Source organism: Pelophylax lessonae (genome assembly GCF_965119305.1).
Source record: "Pelophylax lessonae genome assembly, chromosome: 6".
In the NCBI taxonomy this organism is placed as follows: domain Eukaryota; kingdom Metazoa; phylum Chordata; class Amphibia; order Anura; family Ranidae; genus Pelophylax; species Pelophylax lessonae.
The window spans coordinates 199,818,610-199,832,006 of NC_138773.1; the positions used below are offsets into that span (position 1 = coordinate 199,818,610).

At 40.2% G+C, this 13,397-nt stretch overlaps 1 protein-coding gene across 6 annotated transcripts in view; it reads left to right on the forward strand.

The window, feature by feature from the left end:
- Positions 1-13,397, forward strand: part of ADAM23 (ADAM metallopeptidase domain 23) — a 306,801-nt gene that overhangs the window by 205,866 nt on the left and 87,538 nt on the right. For all 6 annotated transcript variants that reach the window (XM_082261892.1, XM_082261893.1, XM_082261894.1 and 3 more), the window contains exons 9-10: positions 5,386-5,451; positions 9,438-9,509. In XM_082261892.1, the coding sequence (XP_082118018.1) occupies positions 5,386-5,451; positions 9,438-9,509 (138 nt within the window). The remainder of the gene's footprint in view (positions 1-5,385; positions 5,452-9,437; positions 9,510-13,397) is intronic.

Sequence of the window (13,397 nt, forward strand, 5' to 3'; positions counted from 1 at the left end):
AGGCCCCAATTACTATTGTTTGTACCCCTAAAAGGCTAGGAGTAGGGGGAGTATGGAACAGGCAGCACCCTCAAACCTTCAGAAGTATGAGATGAACCCCAACAACTTGGAAAGGTGGATCTCTCTCACACGTACCAACACAGACTATCCCCCAATTTAACTGATCCCCAAAGGTTTTTGATTAAATAGCGGAATAGAAAATATGATCCAAAAAAAGTGTATGTATATCACACGTACACAACCACACTAGGCCCCAATTACTATTGTTTGTACCCCTAAAAGGCTAGGAGTAGGGGGAGTATGGAACAGGCAGCACCCTCAAACCTTCAGAAGTATGAGATGAACCCCAACAACTTGGAAAGGTGGATCTCTCTCACACGTACCAACACAGACTATCCCCCAATTTAACTGATCCCCAAAGGTTTTTGATTAAATAGCGGAATAGAAAATATGATCCAAAAAAAGTGTATGTATATCACACGTACACAACCACACTGGGCCCCAATTACTATTGTTTGTACCCCTAAAAGGCTAGATGAGGAGTAGGGGGAGTATGGAACAGGCAGCACCCTCAAACCTTCAGAAGTATGAGATGAACCCCAACAACTTGGAAAGGTGGATCTCTCTCACACGTACCAACACAGACTATCCCCCAATTTAACTGATCCCCAAAGGTTTTTGATTAAATAGCGGAATAGAAAATATGATCCAAAAAAAGTGTATGTATATCACACGTACACAACCACACTAGGCCCCAATTACTATTGTTTGTACCCCTAAAAGGCTAGGAGTAGGGGGAGTATGGAACAGGCAGCACCCTCAAACCTTCAGAAGTATGAGATGAACCCCAACAACTTGGAAAGGTGGATCTCTCTCACACGTACCAACACAGACTATCCCCCAATTTAACTGATCCCCAAAGGTTTTTGATTAAATAGCGGAATAGAAAATATGATCCAAAAAAAGTGTATGTATATCACACGTACACAACCACACTAGGCCCCAATTACTATTGTTTGTACCCCTAAAAGGCTAGATGAGGAGTAGGGGGGGTATGGAACAGGCAGCACCCTCAAACCTTCAGAAGTATGAGATGAACCCCAACAACTTGGAAAGGTGGATCTCTCTCACACGTACCAACACAGACTATCCCCCAATTTAACTGATCCCCAAAGGTTTTTGATTAAATAGCGGAATAGAAAATATGATCCAAAAAAAGTGTATGTATATCACACGTACACAACCACACTAGGCCCCAATTACTATTGTTTGTACCCCTAAAAGGCTAGATGAGGAGTAGGGGGGGTATGGAACAGGCAGCACCCTCAAACCTTCAGAAGTATGAGATGAACCCCAACAACTTGGAAAGGTGGATCTCTCTCACACGTACCAACACAGACTATCCCCCAATTTAACTGATCCCCAAAGGTTTTTGATTAAATAGCGGAATAGAAAATATGATCCAAAAAAAGTGTATGTATATCACACGTACACAACCACACTAGGCCCCAATTACTATTGTTTGTACCCCTAAAAGGCTAGGAGTAGGGGGAGTATGGAACAGGCAGCACCCTCAAACCTTCAGAAGTATGAGATGAACCCCAACAACTTGGAAAGGTGGATCTCTCTCACACGTACCAACACAGACTATCCCCCAATTTAACTGATCCCCAAAGGTTTTTGATTAAATAGCGGAATAGAAAATATGATCCAAAAAAAGTGTATGTATATCACACGTACACAACCACACTGGGCCCCAATTACTATTGTTTGTACCCCTAAAAGGCTAGATGAGGAGTAGGGGGAGTATGGAACAGGCAGCACCCTCAAACCTTCAGAAGTATGAGATGAACCCCAACAACTTGGAAAGGTGGATCTCTCTCACACGTACCAACACAGACTATCCCCCAATTTAACTGATCCCCAAAGGTTTTTGATTAAATAGCGGAATAGAAAATATGATCCAAAAAAAGTGTATGTATATCACACGTACACAACCACACTAGGCCCCAATTACTATTGTTTGTACCCCTAAAAGGCTAGGAGTAGGGGGAGTATGGAACAGGCAGCACCCTCAAACCTTCAGAAGTATGAGATGAACCCCAACAACTTGGAAAGGTGGATCTCTCTCACACGTACCAACACAGACTATCCCCCAATTTAACTGATCCCCAAAGGTTTTTGATTAAATAGCGGAATAGAAAATATGATCCAAAAAAAGTGTATGTATATCACACGTACACAACCACACTAGGCCCCAATTACTATTGTTTGTACCCCTAAAAGGCTAGATGAGGAGTAGGGGGGGTATGGAACAGGCAGCACCCTCAAACCTTCAGAAGTATGAGATGAACCCCAACAACTTGGAAAGGTGGATCTCTCTCACACGTACCAACACAGACTATCCCCCAATTTAACTGATCCCCAAAGGTTTTTGATTAAATAGCGGAATAGAAAATATGATCCAAAAAAAGTGTATGTATATCACACGTACACAACCACACTAGGCCCCAATTACTATTGTTTGTACCCCTAAAAGGCTAGATGAGGAGTAGGGGGGGTATGGAACAGGCAGCACCCTCAAACCTTCAGAAGTATGAGATGAACCCCAACAACTTGGAAAGGTGGATCTCTCTCACACGTACCAACACAGACTATCCCCCAATTTAACTGATCCCCAAAGGTTTTTGATTAAATAGCGGAATAGAAAATATGATCCAAAAAAAGTGTATGTATATCACACGTACACAACCACACTAGGCCCCAATTACTATTGTTTGTACCCCTAAAAGGCTAGGAGTAGGGGGAGTATGGAACAGGCAGCACCCTCAAACCTTCAGAAGTATGAGATGAACCCCAACAACTTGGAAAGGTGGATCTCTCTCACACGTACCAACACAGACTATCCCCCAATTTAACTGATCCCCAAAGGTTTTTGATTAAATAGCGGAATAGAAAATATGATCCAAAAAAAGTGTATGTATATCACACGTACACAACCACACTAGGCCCCAATTACTATTGTTTGTACCCCTAAAAGGCTAGGATTAGGGGGAGTATGGAACAGGCAGCACCCTCAAACCTTCAGAAGTATGAGATGAACCCCAACAACTTGGAAAGGTGGATCTCTCTCACACGTACCAACACAGACTATCCCCCAATTTAACTGATCCCCAAAGGTTTTTGATTAAATAGCGGAATAGAAAATATGATCCAAAAAAAGTGTATGTATATCACACGTACACAACCACACTAGGCCCCAATTACTATTGTTTGTACCCCTAAAAGGCTAGATGAGGAGTAGGGGGAGTATGGAACAGGCAGCACCCTCAAATCTTCAGAAGTATGAGATTGTGTTCACTGTACCCCACAAAGATTGAGTTCACTGCACCCCACAATGATTGTGTTCACTGCACCCCACAAAGATTGTGTTCACTGCACCTCACAAAGATTGTGTTCACTGTACCCCCCAAAGATTGTGTTCACTGCACCCCACAAAGATTCTGTTCACTGTACCCCACAAAGATTGTGTTCACTGCACCCTAAAAGGATGTTGTTCACTGCACCCCACAAAGATTGTGTTCACTGCACCCTAAAAGGATGTTGTTCACTGCACCCCAAAAAGATTGTGTTCACTGTACCCCCCCAAAGATTGTGTTCACTGCACCCCACAAAGATTGTGTTCACTGCACCCCAAAAAGATTGTGTTCACTGTACCCCCCAAAGATTGTGTTCACTGCACCCCAAAAAGATTGTGTTCACTGTACCCCCCAAAGATTGTGTTCACTGCACCCCACAAAGATTCTGTTCACTGTACCCCACAAAGATTGTGTTCACTGCACCCCAAAAAGATTGTGTTCACTGTACCCCCCCAAAGATTGTGTTCACTGCACCCCACAAAGATTCTGTTCACTGCACCCCACAAAGGATTTTGTTCACTGCACCCCAAAAAGATTGTGTTCACTGCACCCCAAAAAGGATTTTGATCACTGCACCCCAAAAAGGATGTTGTTCACTGCACCCCAAAAATGATTTTGTTCACTCCACCCCAAAAAGATTGTGTTCACTGCACCCCACAAAGATTGTGTTCACTGCACCCCAAAAAGATTGTGTTCACTGTACCCCCCAAAGATTGTGTTCACTGCACCCCACAAAGATTCTGTTCACTGTACCCCACAAAGATTGTGTTCACTGCACCCCAAAAAGATTGTGTTCACTGCACCCCAAAAAGGATGTTGTTCACTGCACCCCAAAAAGGATGTTGTTCACTCCACCCCAAAAAGATTGTGTTCACTGCACCCCACAAAGATTGTGTTCACTGCACCCCAAAAAGATTGTGTTCACTGCACCCCAAAAAGGATGTTGTTCACTGCACCCCAAAAAGGATTTTGTTCACTGCACCCCAAAAAGATTGTGTTCACTGCACCCCACAAAGGATTTTGTTCACTGCACCCCACAAAGATTGTGTTCACTGCACACCAAAAAGGATTGTGTTCACTGCACCCCAAAAAGATTTTGTTCACTGCACCCCAAAAAGATTGTGTTCACTGCAGCCCAAAAAGATTGTGTTCACTGCAGCCCAAAAAGATTGTGTTCACTGCAGCCCAAAAAGATTGTGTTCACTGCAGCCCAAAAAGATTGTGTTCACTGCAGCTCACACACAGAAAAATGGATGTGGATCACTGACACCTGCCTATCTCCAATCCCACACCACACAGCAATATCGATTGTAGTTTGTAGAACACAGTTTCCCTAAAATTCAGCAGACTCTGTCCCTAACAGGATTGAGAAGAGATCGTAGATCAGGATTGAGTGCAGATTCACCCCACCCCCCACACAGCAATATCGATTGTAGTTTGTAGAAGACACTGACCCTATAATTCAGCAGACTCTATCCCTAAAATGCCTACAACTCGCCCTGCCTAAACACTCCGACCTGTCCCTCAATTCTATCCGGACACAAATGGTTTTTTCCTGCCTATCTTTCCCTAATCAGCAGCCAGCACATTGATGTGTGCTCTGTCCCTTAGCTAAGCAGCAGAATGACGCTGCTGCGGCGGCTGCCTCGAACTTATAAAGACTTGGTCACATGCTTCAGACGGCCAATCACAGCTACTAAGACATTTGCAGGCATGGCTGGGATGGCTTAAGGCACACCAGTTAAACGATTGTTGATTGGCTGTTGAAAGCCCGCCATGAAAAGAGCGCCAAAGCATGCAAAACCCGGAAATAAAACGACCGAACACGGATTTTTACCCGAACATACAGTAAAGTGTCCGTGTCCGTGTTCGGGTAAAAAAAATCCAATTATTCGGTACGAACACGAATAATACAGTCCGTGTTCGCTCAACACTATTTATGACATGTATTGTATTTACATTACAGACACGTGGTGGAGTATTTGAAGAGATGAAATATATTGAACTTATGATTGTGAATGACCATCAAATGGTAAGCACTTTTGTTCTTGTGGTGGTATATCTAGAGATAAATATTAATATTCACTTTCCCATGAGGCAAACTCTGCCTGTGATACATTTGCTCAGCAGGGGATCTGTCTACCGATTGCAGGTCTGCTTATGTAAAGCAGACACGGACACAGCCCCTTCTCTTCTATGGTCAATCGGATGTAATCAGACCGGTTGTTTTTTTGTTTTTTGTCGAATAAAGGGTTATTGAGCCACCTCAGTAAGGTACAAAGACTTACAGTGCAATTAAAAAAAAAAAAAAAATTTTAAAAATCACACCATTAAAGCCAACCATTACAGTAAAGTTATGAAATTGCCAGCATAACAATGAATTGTTTCATTTAGGTAGTCCTCTAAGGGTAACACTAGCATGTTTAAGTAAACAGTAAAGGCGGGAAACAAACCAAACACGATATAATAAAAAATAAAAAAATTGAAAGGTCTGGCATTGAGCCAGTCACAGCCCAACCGCCCGCTATCCAATAATAATACAAAATTAGCTATCCTTAACTAGAGTCACATAATAAAATGACAAAAGGTGCATTCAGTTTGCTTCTCATCCTACCAAAAAATGTGTAACACAGACATGTAAAGGACATATTGACTTATCACACCTTTCGGCTGTCTGTTTACACTTGACTGCGGGCAAACTGAGGGAAACAGATCCCCCTTCCATTTTTTTTGCCGGATCAGTTCAGAGGTATTCGGGTGTAAATGAATACATTTACGCCCGACTAGCCATAGAGGAGAATGGAGGGGACAGGCTGGGTCTGTCTGAAAATTTGACCGCCCATTAGAAAGAGGCCTAATGTAGTCAAGAATTTTCGTTTTTTACACAAAACAATACATTTTGTAGCATGCGTATTTCAAATACCTTTTTTGCAAAGTAGAGCATTTTTTAGAAAGGTGGTCACATATTTGGATATCCATTGTTTTAATTCAATGTTATTTCAGTGGGACACCTGAAGTGTTAGAGTGATTTCTGCATAGCTTTGATGTGTATGTGACACCCAGTCATCATTTATTACTCTGGACATGCAAGTGTCCCTGCTGTAGACTAATAGAAGTGCTCAGGCCTATCCAGTGGTGCTGCCACATTGTAGTCTCCTTCTGTAGTCATTTTCTGCATTTTCTTAATTTTCAATACACACTTTACTACTTTTAAAGTAAACTTTTCTTGAAAGAAGTAAAGAGACTACCATCGCTGATCAGCTTGCCTGCCATTTTACTGATCTGGCTTTGTACTTTCCGAGTCACTGTCCTGAAATAAGAGTATAGATCAATACTCTTTATCTGCTTGCTTGTTCTAGGTTATTGCCTTAAAGTATCAAAGCCAGTTGGTCTTCATGATAGCTAGGCAACTTGCAAAATGGACAATCAGTAACGGTAGTCTCCATATGTTTGTCAGTAAAAGGTTTCCTGTAAGGTTTCCACAGAATTAAGAAAGTATTTCAATGTACAGGCACCGTCTAACATCATCAGTATTTTTGTATGCCTTTGGCGAGAATAGGGGGAGGATTGCCAGGTGATTGGTCTGTATGTGTATAACATTGGGACATTGTGGGGAGGATTTACTAAAGGCAAATAGACTTTGCACTTTTAAAGTGCAGTTTCAATTACATTTGCTCCAGAGCTTAGTAAATGAGATGAAGCTTGATTTTGCAAAAAAATTGCATTTTGCTTGTACATGATTGGATGATGGAAGTCTCTGATGATGGAACTCCTCATTTTCTAAGCTCTGGAGCAACTGCACTAGCAAAGTGCACAGCATATTTACCTTTAGTAAATCCTACCCTGTATGTGTTTAAAACTGGTAAATGTATGTGTTGTGTGTGGTGTATGGTGTATGTATGTATGTAACACTGTTATACTGTATGGGTGTAACACTGGACTACTGTCTATGTGTAACACTGTTATATTGTATGGGTGTAACACTGGGACACTGCCTGTGTGTTACACTGGTATACTGTATGGGTGTAACACTATTATACTGTATGGGTGTAACACTATTATACTGTATGGGCGTAACACTGTGATAATGTCTGTGTGTAACACTATTATACTGTATGGGCGTAACACTATTCTACTGTATGGGCGTAACACTGTGATAATGTCTGTGTGTAACACTATTATACTGTATGGGCGTAACACTGTGATAATGTCTGAGGCGTAACACTAGGATAAAAACGCATCAATTTCTAATAGGGATGAGTAAAAAACGCATCAAATAGCAAGTGATGAAGAATGAGCACAATCAATCAAAGATAAAGGAAAGAGGAAAGGTCAGTGTCTGAGTAAAACTGGAGAAATATATATATAAATGACACAGTCACAATAATGGTGAAAATAAATGGAATAAAGTATATATATATATATATATATATATATATATATATATATATATATATATATATAAGTTACAACTTGCAGAAATCACACCAATAGGTGGAAAGATGGTGAAATGATTGTAATCCTTATATTATTGTCATAAAATATTTATTTTTGTGTATTTATATATTCATTATTTATTCACTGGGCACTTTACTTCATTAGTTGGATTACAATCATTTCACCATCTTTCCACCTATTGGTGTGATTTCTGCAAGTTGTCACTTTATATATATACTTTTTTCCATTTATTTTCACCGTTATTGTGACTGTGTTATTTATATTGTATTTCTCCAGTTTTACTCAGACACTGACCTTTCCTCTTTCCTTTATGTTTGATTGATTGTGCTCATTCTTCATCACTTGCTATTTATGCCTTTTTTACTCATCCCTATTAGAAATTGATGCATTTTTTCGCCAAAATAATTTTTTTATGTGATTTTATGAAATTAGCTCCAATTCATCTTACCTACCTTAATCTTGATTAGTATTCGTGATAATACAAGAATTGGCTGCTTGTTTCTTTTAAGACAGAGTCCCATTACCTGTTTTTTTGATATATTCATATACAGTTTTTTTCTACATCTTCACCAATATCTTATACCTGATTAGCAGCGCATAGGCATTTTGTTTATAACCTCATTCACTAAGCTCTGGGGGGAACAAATCCAATGCAACATGAACAGTCTGTTGGCCTTTAGTAAATCAACCTCATAGAAAGGATCATTGTTCTGTAATAATTGGTTCATATAACTGTGCATCCTAGCAGTATAAAGAAAAACTATCCACAAGTATCATAGAATGAAACCGTAAAATGTAACTATCATTTATGACATGCAGAATGTTGCAAAATGTTGGCCACCAATGAATGAATTTATTGATGCTGGCCAAATAAATCCACATTTTTATAATATTTGGCTTCTTTACTAGGTACGATATAATACTATTTGTGACTTTCAAATGTAATTTTGGATATGACATGCTTAAACTAGTTTTAACAAGTAGTATTTAAAATTTGATAGCAAAAAATAGCATCATTTTTACTCCAGTTTGTCCACTAGATGGCAGAAAATACTAACAACTGGCGCTTAGAGTTTAAATGTTCCTGGTACGGCAAGTCGAACCAAACAAAGTAAAATGAATAATTCTGCAGCTTATTGTACACAGAAAATAAGATAGTACTAACACCTAATACTTTGTAAACTGATGTTCGCTTACGTACCAATAATGTTTAATGATTTGTATTGCACAGTGTCTCTTTGGATGCATGTCCTATTGAGATACATTTGAACTGCAGAAAAGCGGGTCAAACACAGCCTTTTCATGAAATACACAGTATTTTTCATTCAGATGCATATGATTGTAATCAAATAGCAAACACCGTTCAACATGAGCCTTTGCTCATTTTATGTCTTTCTAACAGCCATTTATTACTCTGCAAAGCTCTGTTGTAACCTTTTATTGTGACCAGGTGGTGGCAGTGTTGCATTTATAACAATCTGATCTACTAAAGTAAATTAATGTATTCACATAAAACACAAAGCTCATCTCAAAACTAACTTGCATTTTCTTTTTTTTCAGTATAAGAAACAACGCTCTTCTCACATGCATACCAGCAATTTTGCAAAATCAATAGTGAACGTGGTGGATTCAGTAAGTAGATTTTAAAGTACTAAATGATGACTTATTTATTATTAGCAAACACTTTTCGCTTTAGAACTGTAAGGTATAAAAGGTTAAAGACACACTGGGGTTGATTTATCAAAACTGGAGAGTGCGCAATTTGGTGCAACTGTGCATGGTAGCCAATCAGCTTTTAACTTCAGATTGCTCAATTAACCACTTGCCGACCGCTCACTCGAGCTCTACTGTGGCAAAGTGGTTAGTTCTCGTCCAGCGACCTACGTCGCTGGACTCCTCCCCTTGTGGGCGGCGCGCGCGTGCCGCCGGAGGCTCGCTCTCGCTGTATTCAGTCACAGCGGGAATCGGGCCAGGGGAGGAGCAGCGGCGATCGCCGCTGCTCTTCCCCGATTGTCGGGGAATCGAGTGTGGAGATCCGCCCGCTTGTGTAAACAAAGCGGGCGGATCTCCTAAGTGACAGACAGTGACAGATTTCAGGGTTCAGCATAGCTGAACCTGCGATCTGTCCCTGGCTCACTCAGTCACCTCCCCCCCCACACGTTAGTAAGCACCAGGCATACATTAACCCCTCCCTCTCCAATAAAATTAACCCCTTCCCTGCCAGTATCATTTTTACAGTAACAGTGCATATTTATAGCACTGATTACTGTAGTAATGTCACTGGTACCCCCAAAAGTGTCAAAAATGCCAGTCAAGGGTCCGATCTGTCTGCCGCAATGTCGCAGTCCTGCAAAAAAAATCCCAGATCGCCGCCATTACTCGTTAAAAAAAAAAAACACCAAAAATGACAGAAATCTTTCCCTTAGTAAACGCAATAACTTTTGTGCAAACCAATCAAAATACGCTTATTGTGATTTTTTTTTACCAAACATAGGTAGCAGAAAACAAATTGGCCAAAAATTTTAAAAAATTTTGATTTTTACATTTTTTTGGGGGGGAATTTCATATAAAAAAAAAATGTAAAAAATATTGTTATTTTTTCAAAATATACGCTCTTTTTTTGTTTATAGCGCAAAAATTTAAAATCGCACAGGTGATCAAATACCACTAAATGAAAGCTCTGTTTGTGGGAAATAAAGGACGTAAATTTCGTTTGGGTACGGCGTCGCACGACCGCGCAATTGTCAGTTAAATTCGCACAGTGCCGAATCACAAAAAGTGGCCTGGACGTAAGACAGCAAAATCCTCCGGTGGTAAAGTGGTTAAGCTTTGACAAAAAAAACCTGGCTACAATGCACAGCTGCACCAGATTTTGTACTCTCCAGTTTTAGTAAATCAACCCCACTGACTGTAATTGTGGAAACTTCAAATAGTTTTTAACAGGATTAAGACTGGGTTCACACTGGTGCGATGCGGGAAACCCTGCGCATCCTGTGTGGGTTCCAGCGTCGCACCTGAATCACAGACGGTTCACACTGACATCTGCAAACACTCCCAGATTGGTTTTCAGATTGCACTATGAACTGTGAAATGGTACAGGAATCGGGTATTACGTGGGTGTAAACAGCCTTGCGATCTGATTCCAGTGCGAATGCAATGCAAATTCAGCCATACAAACAGTATGGCTGAATTTGCATTGCACAGACATTGCATGTGATCTACAATGCGGTGTGAATCACATGCGATGTCTGTGTTCTCACCAATGTGAACCCAGCCATAGTCTTCATTCATACGGCCATACTGAGACCAGACAGCACGCAGAGCTGACATTTCCGCTTCTGTCCACCAGGATGCAGAAGAGGTAGAAGAGGCAGCTGTACATGGTTGTGTGCCAGGTATTGTGTAAAGCACCTGCGTGAACACTGACATATGCTCTGAATGCAACTGCATTCACAGAATAGGCCAGTGCACATGAGGGTACTTTACACAACTGCGTATTAGCTGTCTCTTCTATTGCATCTCAATGGGCAGCTGAACATGGCAGAATCGACTATGCCCACCCTTTTAGCTATAGCTTCAAACTGTCCCTGATTTCCCAGTGCTAAACCTTTCATCCAATTTCTAAATTGCTGCATTTGTAAATTTCAAAAGCCAGTATAAAGCAATAGTAGTGGTAAAAAAAAAAGCACTTTTAGGTTCACCTAATCATTTTTTTTAATAATTCTCATTTAGGGAGGCATGGCAGGGCTGTGTGTCCTATGCCTACATAGCTTTGCTAATAGGTGTCCCTCGTTCCCATATCAAAAAGTTGGGAGGTATGTTTTAGCCTCCCTCCTCCATTCAAGATAGCTGTACTATAGCTTCCCAAAGTGAAAAGTGCTCAATGAATGAAGCAGACGGGCCTTTCAATAATTTGCCCATCCTGCACTCATAGAGCACCTTTCATTGCTATACAGTTTGTATAAATGGGGGAGGAGGGGTGAAAAGAGCAGACATAGTCAACACTCTTTACGAGTACCTATAACAGGTCCAGTGGTTCTTATTAACTCCTGATGCACTGGAAGATTAATGCTGAGGAGGGGGACTGAAGATTAAAATGAAGACAGCAGCCACCAGCAAAAGGGACATTTCTCATTCAATGTAAGTACTGCCCCTAATGCTGATTAAATAAAAAATAAACAAATAAATATATAAACTTTAATTTTAAAGTGAAACTTTAAAAATGCAAAACTCATTTAATGCATAACTCCACTTTTGAGAAAAAAAAACCTTCCCTTCTGGGTAATCTATGCACATTGCAAGGATTTTACCAACCATTGTTGCAGATTCCTACCTTTTGTTATTCTGAAGAAATCCCTGTTTGTTACTCTGTGCCTCTGTGCTTAATGGGTCTAATGGGAGCGGTTTCTTAATTATCAACCAGCTGTGCAGCTGCAGGGCACTAATGAGGAAAGCTGCTTGGCCTGCATCTCGTTAGACATGTTCCTATTTGGAGTATCTCACAAAAAATTACATTTTTGTTGCAGGGGATGCCAGAAATCTGACTTGTATCTTAGGCAGACTTCTGGGAAAATTGGTGAGCTAATCACACAAGCAGGAAATTATGTTTCTTGGGGTGTGGTCAGTACACATTCTGTGTAAACAATACCTCCAGTCATATGGCATTGAATTTTCAAAAAATTACAACGGCTGCAGATCGAAAAGGAAAGGTCGTTTTCAATAACATTCAATTACAATATGATTTGTGATGCAATTGTATATTATTTTTTCTTTATTTTAAATTTTTTTCCCCACAAAAGGGGGATTACCCTTTAAGTAACATACCTGGGAGATGTCCTAAACCTGCCTTTGAAGTGGCACACCTACATGATGTAATGCTGAAAAAAAAAATGACAAAGAATAAAATGTCATTTTAATTGTCAGCAAATGACAGCTCTTGTCTGCTTACACCTGTTTGAAAAACAAAGCGACCGAGTATTCCCTTCATCTATATCAGACTGGTTTCCTTGATGATGAGAGTTTGGTATACAGGTCCTTCTCAAAAAATTAGCATATTGTGATAAAGTTCATTATTTTCTGTAATGTACTGATAAACATTAAACTTTCATATATTTTAGATTCATTACACACAACTGAAGTAGTGCAAGTCTTTTATTGTTTTAATATTGATGATTTTGGCATACAGCTCATGAAAAACCCAAATTCCTATCTCAAAAAATTAGCATATCATGAAAAGGTTCTCTAAACAAGCTATTAACCTAATCATCTGAATCAACTAATTAACTCTAAACACCTGCAAAAGATTCCTGAGGCTTTTAAAAACTCCCAGCCTGGTTCATTACTCAAAACCGCAATCATGGGTAAGACTGCCGACCTGACTGCTGTCCAGAAGGCCATCATTGACACCCTCAAGCAAGAGGGTAAGACACAGAAAGAAATTTCTGAACGAATAGGCTGTTCCCAGAGTGCTGTATCAAGGCACCTCAGTGGGAAGTCTGTGGGAAGGAAAAAGTGTGGAGA